This window comes from Porites lutea, chromosome 12, assembly GCF_958299795.1.
Source record: "Porites lutea chromosome 12, jaPorLute2.1, whole genome shotgun sequence".
Classification (NCBI taxonomy): domain Eukaryota; kingdom Metazoa; phylum Cnidaria; class Anthozoa; order Scleractinia; family Poritidae; genus Porites; species Porites lutea.
This window is the reverse complement of record NC_133212.1, coordinates 3,988,877-3,999,999: the sequence shown is the minus strand read 5'-3', so window position 1 is coordinate 3,999,999 and position 11,123 is coordinate 3,988,877. Positions and strand designations below refer to the sequence as shown.

The window sequence follows — 11,123 nt, the reverse complement described above, 5'->3', positions numbered from 1 at the left end:
TTATTATTATTATTATTATTATTATTATTATTATTATTATTACGGTTTTTAGACTTTGTTACGGTTTTGGACGCCATCTTGACGAGTAGGCAAACGCGTGAGAAATTACAGTGTTTGTATGAGAATCTAATGTCGGATAATTTCCGTAAAACTGCTGTTCTGAAAAAAAAAATCAATTGTAAACTAAAGCTACAATACAAAGGATTGTCCTAACAAATTTTGGGGGCGTACCTGTGCTTAAATTTCTCCAGGGGCTTGCTTTAGATTTTCCATATATTTGTCTGTAATTTTCCCGGGACTTTCTTACAGACAAATGTCTAGAAAATTTAAAAAAGTGGTTCTAGGTCTTCAAGTGCATGTAACGCCCTCAATTTTTTTCAGGCGAATCCTTAGGAGTGAAGCTTTAGTTTACAAGTCATGTTTTTTTCAGAACAGCCGCTCTCGGAAATTATTCAACATTAGATTCTCATACAATCACTGTAATTTCTCGCGCGTTTGCCTACTCGTCAAGATGGCGTCGAAAACCGTGACAAGGTCTATTGGAAGTATACCCACATGGTGGCTCTTCCCTTCCAAAACAATGACGACCAATATATACCGACAACATCACTGAAAAAATTAAAAATTTTCGAATTTTTGAAAACATGCCTCAAAAAAGCCCAGAATATTCGAACAGAGCCAGGTTTCTGGTTTTTCACAGGGCGCTTGCTGTCTTGGTTGGTCTCATCGTCAAGCTCAGACCTACAACCCTGGTCAAAACTCTTGGGATACTGACGCAATAGCTTGCCAAATTGAGGCATCTTCCTTCCCCCTTCCCCCTCGGTGCAATGTTGATGTTATGCATTCAAGTTTTAATTCAACACAATCAACACTGCTTGGGGGAGAGGGGGACAGCAGAAATAGCCCCTTATAACAACATCCCAAAGCTTTTTTAAGAGGTAGAATATGAGTTAATTTAGGAAAGTGCGTCTTTTTGTCTAATTTCCTCAAGTGTCCCAAGACGTTTTGACCAGGATTGTAGCTTGTGCCAGGCTCTCAGATAGTATAGTGGGGACGTATTAAAACGAGCAAAGCAAAAATAAGACGCGGGCGACTTGGGAAAGGGGGCGGTGACCGCCATGTCTCTCCTCAGCCCTCGCGCGTTTTTTGCATTTCGTTTTACTTAACGACTTTTCACCACCATCTCGGAGCCTGGAACAGGCTAGCTCAGACCCTGAGCTAACTTGTTATGGGGTGAAAATGCGTATATTGGGGATGGGGTCTGAAAAGGCGCTGAAAAGTTTCTCTCTCTTAAGGATCAGTTTAATGATTATGTGTCTGGTTTGTCATGCAGAATTCTTGAAATGTTTCAGGCAGATTGGCTAATGAAAGGATTCCTGGCACCGATGTGCTCGGCTGAGAGACGGTGTGCAATTTGTGTTATAATTTTAAATTATTTGGATAAAGTCGATACACATAAGACTGTATAAGACTCCAAATAAAACATTGTCTTGTCTTGTCTTGTCTTGTCTTGGTGTCAGGTCGAGGGGGGCGGGGGAGGGTTTGGTGATGTCGCGTTGAATTCTCTGTTTAGGGCTAGCTTATGTCTTAAGCTGCCGTTGTCAAATAGGGCCTTAAAGAACCTATAGAGATGACCAAGTCTAGAGTGTTTTAATAGACTTGAATATTTCTTTGCAAATCAGGAACCAAGAAGAGAGTCACCTTAGCAAGTGAGTCATTAATAGTTGACTGTAGAATGCGCCCGAATACATGTCGAAGAGTTCCGGTCGATTATGTATTATTCTGTAAATGATGTTCAGCAGAGTGATTGTTCACCTCATCATTTCTTGTCGTTCTTTTGTGTTTATGCTCGCGGGCTAAGGTTTCTCCCGGTCTCACCAATGGAAGAGGCCTAGCAGTCGCAGCATTGCTCCCTGTTTGTCCTCCGGTCTGTCTTTGTCCTTTGACATTAATTTGAAAGTAGTCGTCGTAAAGTGGTTATCGGTTCGTTTGCAACGCGTATGTCGTAAGGTTGTACACATATCTGTGGTCTCGTCTGAATGGAGTTGATAAAATTAGAAACAGCACACACAAAAACAATCCTGCTTGCCAATGTGACATGAACAATCATCTGCACATGCGAGAACCCAACTTGAGGCTGTATTGTAACCAAACAATATCTTCCAGCAGCGGCCAAAATTAAAAAAGTATGCAGCGTGGACAATACAAACCCCACTTTTCTCTACTTCAGCCATTTGATGGTTGACACCTTTTGTAGCACGATATTCACTTGATCGCAAAAAAATTAATTATTCTTTTTTTCGTAGCTTACACATACGACGACGAAACAAACTCAACTAGAATAAATTTTCAGCCTTACTAACGATGTGTCCAAATTCACTCTTTTTGATAGCTAGTAACAGTCTATATTTGTACATATTTAAATTGACGGAGTTTTATTTAAACAATACTACTGTTAATAGTCCACATTAGAAATTAAATATTCTTCCTCGTAAGTCTAGGCTACAAACTTATTCCTATTCATAATAAGACGACCAATCTCTAATGCTGAGCTGGGGTAGTTCCTCTCTGACTGCCTCCCGCAGATAATCCAGGTCCTCTTCTGAAAAACTTTCTTCGCAATAAAAACAACTCAGAAGAAGTTCTTGCAGTTTTGGCATGTATGGCAAGTACGACACCATTAATCTTACTGTGCGACCCAGTGGATTACCCCGCAGGGAAAGACTCAGTAGTTCAGGGATGAAATTTAAATTCTCGAGCAAACCACAGAAGTCATCTTCACCCATATCTAACAACTCAAGATGTAGCTGTTCCAAAAAGGGAAAAAAGCACAGGCTTTTGCTCAGTGGTGCAAGACTTCCTTTTGCCCTGAAATTACATATCTTCAGGCTTCTTAAGGGAGATCGACTGTAAAATCGGCCAAACATCGCTTGCATTTCCTTATACTGCAAACTGCATCCACTTGAGCCAATTATCCACAGTGACTGTAAGGCTGATAATTCAGGCAGAGTCCGTCCGAGAGCCTCGGCTGCTCCTGACGACAAAGGGATTTCAATCAGTTTCAGTGTTTTGAGAGTCTTCTGCTTGATGACGGCAACCAATCTTGTTAATACATCATCAGAGCATTCAGCGAAGCAAAGCTCTAGACAGATGACGTTTTCAAGTTTTGATAACAAAGGTGCAAGACTCACTGCTCCCGTTGATGTCAAGGAGGCGGATATCATGCTAGACAAAGAGCACGTATTAGGGTTTAGTACTTGTTCGAGAAGATGACATAAAGAGTCATCACTGACTGCACCTCTGATGCGTTCCAATCGATTACGTCGAAAAATATGACCAAAACCTTCCACTGAATACGTAGTACTGTGACAGAAAAGAGTTTTGAGGAATTTAAGACATGATTGTCCTAAATTGGCTGAAAGAGATGGCACAACATTTTCAGCCAACAGTCTGGCATGTTGATCACAAAACAAAAACAAGTGTGTAATGTAAAAGTAGACATTGCCAGAGTGAAAACTGAGGATTGAATGAAAATTACAATCTTCACATCTATTCAGATGTAAGAATGATTCTACAGACTCTACAACCTTGAGAATTTGAGATCCGTCACTTGCTAGTATTTTAAGTATTTTAACAGCCTCACTAACTCGTGAAATAGATCCAAAGATATTCAACGGGGGTCTTGATAAAAAGGTGTCACCTCCTGAAACGAAAGACCAAGAGTGTGTATCCCTTGCTTCCATCAAAAGGTGTTCAGGAAGTGATCTTGAAAAATTTACAAGAAGGATGCTTCCAAGGGAATCCAAACAAGCCCTTGAAAGCTTAGCTTTCACTTCAACCTCTTCAAATGAATTTAAAACCAAATCGCTGAACTTCCACTGACGATCAGTGACGTCACTCAGTGGCACGTCTGTTTTGCTTTCTACGTCCGGGACTGTCCGAGATAAATTAATTGAAGGATTTGAGATTCTGACAGACTTCAAATGCCTGAAAGCGGCAAATGCTCCTTCTTCACTCAGGCCACACATAAACTGAAAAACATTCTCTAAAGCCAAGCACACTTCTAAGTTCACTCCAATTTCACCAAGATTTCCGCCCTCAGGTATACATCTGTAGGTGATGTACCATGCAGCCAGAAACTCCTGTATGCTCTTATGAATAAACGAAACGATTCCAACTGGTCGTAGGGTTTCTGAGAATTCGGTGATTTGAAGCAAACCAATGAAGACGCTTTCATCACAACGGACAGAGTCGGACAACTGACTGTATTCAAACAAATGATCATTCTTTAGAAGGGCTTGTACAGCAACTTTTCCTATTTCTGACAGGATTTCTTTGAAAGACATTACTTCGAGGTACTGAGGTGGCGATTGCTTGCATTGGCTGTGGTTTAAAATAAACTGGATGATGTTCATGTACAGTTTAGTCTTATTTTCTGGAAAGTCTGCGGACTGCCCCCTTTTCCACAGAATACAAAAAAACAAGAGTAGTAAAGGGACTTTCGCCAGGTCCATCAAATTTCTCGCGTCCAAGTAATGTTGCAACTTTCGCGCTTCTTCGCTGTTAAGAAATCTTCGCATAAAACATCCTCTGTCCACTTCGCTAAACCCTGTGATATTAGCATGTAGACCTTCCCCTCCTCGTAGCTCATCAGCTTTTGAAATACGAGTTGTTATCAATACACAGCAGCTTCTCAGGCTCTTTCCACTAAAAATCTCGTATATTTCTGAATCGCATCCACTGCGGTATTCGTCATAGCCGTCAAAGATCAGAAGAACTTTCTCTTGGTTGCTAGTTATATAATCAATAAGGCCCTCTGACATATATTTGTCCTCCATTGCAAACACATTGGACAGTGTTATGACATCTTTAAGGCTTTGACATTTCGACACTTCTTTGAGATTTACAGCAACCACAAGCTCAAAATTCTTCAGAACAGCTGCTTGCTCATCACCAGCCCCCTTATTAACTTCAACCCAGTCCACAAGCAGCTTCTTAACAAACGTGCTCTTTCCAATTCCCGTCTCCCCTTGCACGAGAATTCTCTTTGGAATGACGCCGTTCTTGTTTGCTGTAAAAAGTTCAGTGTAATGCTTCAGTTCAGACTGTGTTGTTCCAGTTGGCGTCTGTTCCTCTTTCACCCAGGACAGTCGAGTGTAGATCTGGTGAATGTCAACAACGGATTTTTTACTCCAAACAGAAGTGGGCACAGTTGCTGTTTGTTGGTAATGATCTTCTAGTTTGCTTCGACAGGAGTTCAGGTCGAACGATTTCATACACGAGGTTTCTGGCAGAAAAAGAAATTCAGTCAGTAGTCAGCAACACGCCCGAAAACACGTGGTTAGACTAAAACAAAAACCTTAGCTACCATAAAACACGTTAAAACGAATTAGAAAACTGAAAAGATTATTCGCATAAAAAAAACCGAACAACCTGTCTTTAAATCTGACGGAAACGACTAAGTTTTCACTTCACACCTTCTCTGAATGATAAAACCCCACTAATTATGTTAAAAATGAACATATCTAGAACTTGAAGCCGTTCACCTAACCGCAGTCCTGTTTAAACAAGTGGTAAGGACTCCGCTGCGTTTCGGATTTTACACTTTTAACACAGGTTCACCGCCGTCAAACGTAAGAAATTTGCGAAAGCTAAGCAAAGTGCTTCAAAGTCAAGGCTGTTACTTCCTAATTTTAAAAATTTATAAAGAATTTGAGAAGCCGTTCTTGACTTTCTAAACTTTTCGAAAGTTTTCTTTACAGACGCCGAGAGGAGAAGGATGATTTTTAACCCTGAGAGCATAGGTCTATAGCCCCTTCTTAAACGGTGGACGAAAAGTATCATAACTCCTCTATAAAACAAACACTTGCATTAGTGCCTGAATTAGTATATATTAAATAAACACATTAACTTAAAACCAAGGGCCTCTCTTAAACTTAGTAAATATAACCTGAAGGTCAGGAAAAAGTACAAATTTTTCAAGTATTATTTCAGATGTGTAAGGGAAGGGGATGATAATCGACCAGAACTATTTCACCAGGTTATTCTAAGGTCTTAAGATTGGCCACCACTTGGCGAAGCCGATTCTTAGTGTAAAACTAGAACAATAATGGCTCAGTCAATTCCAATTCCCCTCGTGCATTTGTAAGTTTTTCTTAGGAAAGCTGCAATTGTCCAACAGTGGGGCCAGCAGATTCATACAGAAACTCCAGAGTGGGGCAAAGGAGTGCAAATACCTCACCCTGGGAAAGAGGCAAACGGTATGTGTCCTTCAAAAGAGGCTAAAAATCGCACGCAGTGCGTAAGTGGTCGAAATAGTATTAACTTCACTTGCGAAAGTGAAAAATAACAATAAAGTCCTTGACAAAAATGTTTGCTAACAAAGCTATTTTTAATTCCATTTTTTTGCAACGCTTCTTAACCCATTCTTTTCCATAGCCCGAGTATCAGGTCTTCCTTAGGGGGTAGGGGAGAGGAGATTCCCTCTCTCTCTCTCTCTTTATCGCTTCTCTCTTCCCCCTTCCCCCTTCCCCCAGAAACGCCTGAGAACTCAGGCTATTTTTTCACAATGGGGTGCTCTTCTCTTCTACCTAAGGGGGTGGGGGAGAGGAGATTCCCTCTCTCTCTCTTATCCCTTCTCCCGGAAACGAATGGGAACTCAGGCTATTTTTTCACAATGAGGTGCACTTCTCTTCTTCCTAAGGGGGTGGGGGAGAGGTAATTCCCTCTCTCTCTCTTTATCGCTTCTCTGTTATCCCTTTCCCCAGAAACGCCTGAGAACTCAGGCTATTTTTTCACAATAGGGTGCTCTTCTCTTCAAAATCCGCTACTTTCTCATGGTTGGCGTTCGGTAGAAGGTGATAACATTTTGATTAAACAGAATGTCACTCTATACCACGTCTATCTTTAAGCTTCTACTTATGCATTTTTTAAATGTCATTGATTTCTTTTAAATAAAAGTTGAAGAAAAGAATAAATTCATAAATGACAAATTCCCCACCCCCGTGTACAACTTTGAAGACAGATACCCCACGATAGGAACAGAGCACTTAACAAACTCCCGAGGAGGCCGGATGGGCACGCTTAAAATTGTCTGAGTCGTAGAGCCATTTCCCTTGGAATATAAATAAAGTATTCACCGAATTTAAGTCACCCCTACTTTTCGCCCTGTGGATATTTCATAATCCATCCTCAATACCAACAAATCCATAACCACTCTCTTGTAACATCCACTACCTCTCCTGCTCTAAAAAAGGACCACTCCCCCTACGCGTTTAAAAACTGAAACTGCTGTTATTGTCGGCAATATTTCCCATTATCGTTTTACCAGGACGTGAAACGTTTTCAACACCCATGCGCACGTTTCCACTTAAAGGATCACTGAATGAAATCCCTCTACATGAAAAAAAAAAAAAAACCAAAAACAACAAAAAAAAAAACAAAAAAAAAACACGCCTCAGATGTTTGGCGTTTGTTCGCAGTGACACACATTGGTCAGTCTTCGTTTTATCGGGCATACGTGACCGCACCTGCAACAGGAATTTTGCGTCGGTGAAGAAACTCTGTGAATGATTCATATCAGAAATAATGTCATGCTTGAAAGTGTGAGAAAGAGAGAACGTTTTGCCTTGTGTTCACTACAATATTAATGAGTGACTGGGGCACATAAATCTCTTTAGTTTGTCGCAAACATAGCTCACCTGGTTTTTCCCTCTGTGTTTTCAATTGTAGTCCAATTCTCTCTACCTCAGCACATCTTTGATCCAGCTGATCTGCTTTTGCAGCCGTCTCAGTCTGTCTGTGCTTCAGCAATTGTACTTCATAACTCAGCAGTTCTACTTCATCAGCTGTCTTGGTATGACTGTCCTTCAGCAGTTCTACTTGACAGACTGCGTTGGTCTGAGTTTGCTCCAGTCGCTCTACTTTTTCTTCCACCACTTGAAGTCGTATCGATAACTCTACTTCGAAAGATAGGAGTCTTTCTAAAACCTTTGTAATCTCTTTAATTCTGTTCTCTGATTCCTCCTGTAGCTTCTCTTCCAGCGCTTCAAGGCGTTTGTGATGCTCAACTAACCTCCTTTCCTTACGTTCATCCTGATCTTTAAGGGTGGCAACCTTGACTTCAAGTTGAGCAATTTGTTTGTTGTGTAGATTCAGTTGTGAATCAATGGTGCTGTAGTCCTTGATGAGATCTTTCACTTCATCTTGTACCAAACAGAGAAGATCCCTGTCCACAGCATGACCCATGATTAATTGACAGCCTTAAATAAAACAGAATGAATGTTTTACTTTGACTAACAACTAAACAATTAACCAAAAATCCTTAAAATGACTCAGTCACTTATTTTGAACCCTGCTCACAGTAAAACACTCTTTGAACCTCAACATGGTCTGCAACTAAATTGTTTTTTTAATGGATATACTCAAAAATAACTGCTAATTTCACTTTATTTTACCTGCTGTAGACCCTATCACCTATAAATACTAGCATGCTCAGGACACTGTTCTGTAAACCCCAACAGGACTAGCTGTAAGGAATGCATAGTTTCATCAGTGGCAGTTCTTAAACTTGCATGGTTTTAGCTAGGTAATATGCAAGACGAGGTAAGTCCTCGGTTTACACTTTTCCCTTGTGAAAGCCTAGCTACCATGCACCAGCCCCAACCAGCTGTCAGTCATGCTTTTTAATATTTGCAACTCTTGTCAGTGTCTTGTCCCGTCTGTTCTGCAAATCTTTAACAGCAATGTCGTGAATTACATAACATTTTAATTTAACTTCTGTGTTGTGCTTTTATTGAATATTACAGAAGAAATTGCTGAAACTTGTTTGCAGATTATTTTCACGTCTTTATGTCTAAATTACCTTTTCCCAGGCTCTCATTTAGTTGACAAGTGAGTGGGCACAAGCAGAAGCAAAAATGAGTTTCAACAAAGAAAAAACAGCTTGATTTTCTTATGGTTGCTTCACTTTTCACTTGTCCTGATTAACTGAGAGGCTGATAAAGACTCTGTCTATTGCTGTCATTAGGTCTGTAGATTATATGTGCTATATGTTCTGTGTTAGTTAACACAATTTAGCGTGCAGGTTCTCTCTCTGTAGGGATGGGTAGGAGAGAACTCTGGGAACAAGGTTGTGCTTGCTTAGCTGACGTGTTCACCAAGTTTGTATGCTAATGGAATACACTTATTGCAGTCTATTAAGTAATAGGATTTGTGCTCACAGTGTGAGCAATTCATACAGTGTGTGTGTAATAAATATTGATACAGGATTTAATAGAACCAAAATCAAAACTGTGGAATTATGCCCATTTAAAGCATCCCACTGATTGACTGTTATGACAGTTGGATATTTGCTGGAGCAAACTTGTTTAGAGTCTGTTCCCTTTCAACATGGTAACTTTATGATTATTATAGAGTCTGTGTGCAGAGGCCATGTTGGAGGAGTAAACAATAAAAATATTTTTGCATGAGAATTAAACTTTTTCCCAAAGGAAAATAGTTTCATTGTTTTACTCCTCCAACATGGCTGCCGGGCACATACTCTCCTATAATATTCTTTTGTCTAGGTGCAATAACCTTTTGTTTGCCAGTCATCCAGTTGATCCAATCTGCTCTTCTCCACACCTGCTGTCAGTCCCAGACTCCTCACCAATGTCTTCAGCTTGTCAAAGCAATCATTAAAGAGAGCATCTGTCCACTCAGTTACATCAACATGGCCCCATTTGTTTCTGACATTTTCCCTGACATCATCGGCTGAGGCCTGGATGTGTGGGGAGAACACAGCGGCAGGCATGTAGTTCCTAAATCCCAACAGACGAAGGATGGCAGTCATGTCCAGTGAGTCATCAAATGCTGAAAACTGAGCCAGATAACCTGGCAGATATAACTTGGCCAAATCTACCGAGTCATTAATGCTAAAGTTGTAGCTTCTGTAGCGTTTGCCATACAAATGATCATTGTTATTGATATTTTCAAATTTCAGCCTTCCAAAGATGGGATCTGGTTGGACCACACCATGAGTTAATGTCTTCAGATTACAAGGCGGGTGGAGAAGTTGACAGTGTCTTTCCAAATTTGCATAGTTGGTGTCCATTCCTTGTTTGACTGCATCCCGCAAAACAGGAGCAGCGACTTTGATCATGGCAATTCCCACAACAATCCATCTTTTCTCCTCATCAGAGACCATCATCTGTATAAACAATCATGGGTTAAATTAAAATATAAACGATAATAAATTAAAACCTTTTAAATCCCTAATATCAACATAAAAAAAATTCTTTTCTTTTCCACAAAATATTTTAATATGGTATTGATGAGGAGAATTTAATGTTTGAAAATCAAAGCATTTCTAATAATCCTTCAGTTGGCAATCTTATTTTTCTTAAAAATATAGTTTAGTTTTTTGATAAACATCTCAGTTTCTCTATAGTCACAAAGCAAGAAAGGAAGGAAAATAAAACTGAGTAAGTGCACATTCTTCTACTCTGACAGTTAAAAATTGTTTCAGAAACTCCCCAAAAAGTTCCTCTTTGCCTATTGGCCCGAAAAAGGCTGAAGCTGGGAATTCAATTGTATAGAACTGGTCTGGTAGAGTACAGTTTAGCCTGCAGTGCAGGCGTTTTCTTCTAGCGTGTGAATATTTTTGCTAGTGAAAGCACCATGTTGAAACTGCAAAAGAGGGGAGGAAATGGGGCAAGTCAAGGAAAGCTGGGGAGGGAGGCAGGGACAGAGAAGAGAAAACGCCTCCCTGAAAACACTATGAAAATGAGAAACAGTCCCCCTAATTAGTCGCGCTTGGCTGCCCTTCCAGAAATGAGTAACTGACTAGTCAAAAACCAAAGAATTATTGCACTGGAAGCTCCCTTCACCTCCAATAAAATGAAAACAAACATTTGTAGTGTACATTCCGCAAGTTGCTAGCATGCGTTGTTTACGGCAAGGAGAGTTATGTTGTCTGATTCGCATGTATTGTAGGCTATGTAAGATTTTGTTTACATTTGGAAGCAATCTTGGAAAGCAAGGCCCTTCTTCTTCAGAAAATCTCTTCAGGCCATCAGAACAAGAGGAGTGCTTCTGGGTTATGTTAGCCGAAATCTGTAAAGAAGTTGGATTGCCGTTAGTTC

At 40.2% G+C, this 11,123-nt stretch overlaps 1 protein-coding gene across 1 annotated transcript; it reads right to left on the bottom strand.

Moving 5' to 3' along the window:
- Positions 1-1,708: 1,708 nt before the first annotated feature.
- On the bottom strand, positions 1,709-10,189 carry LOC140921926 (uncharacterized). The gene is made up of 3 exons (XM_073371923.1): positions 9,577-10,189; positions 7,701-8,261; positions 1,709-5,287 (listed from the first exon to the last, which is right to left on the bottom strand). The coding sequence occupies exons 1-3, from the start codon at positions 10,187-10,189 to the stop codon at positions 2,517-2,519; spliced, it is 3,945 nt and encodes a 1,314-aa protein (XP_073228024.1). The 3' UTR covers positions 1,709-2,516.
- Positions 10,190-11,123: the final 934 nt, after the last annotated feature.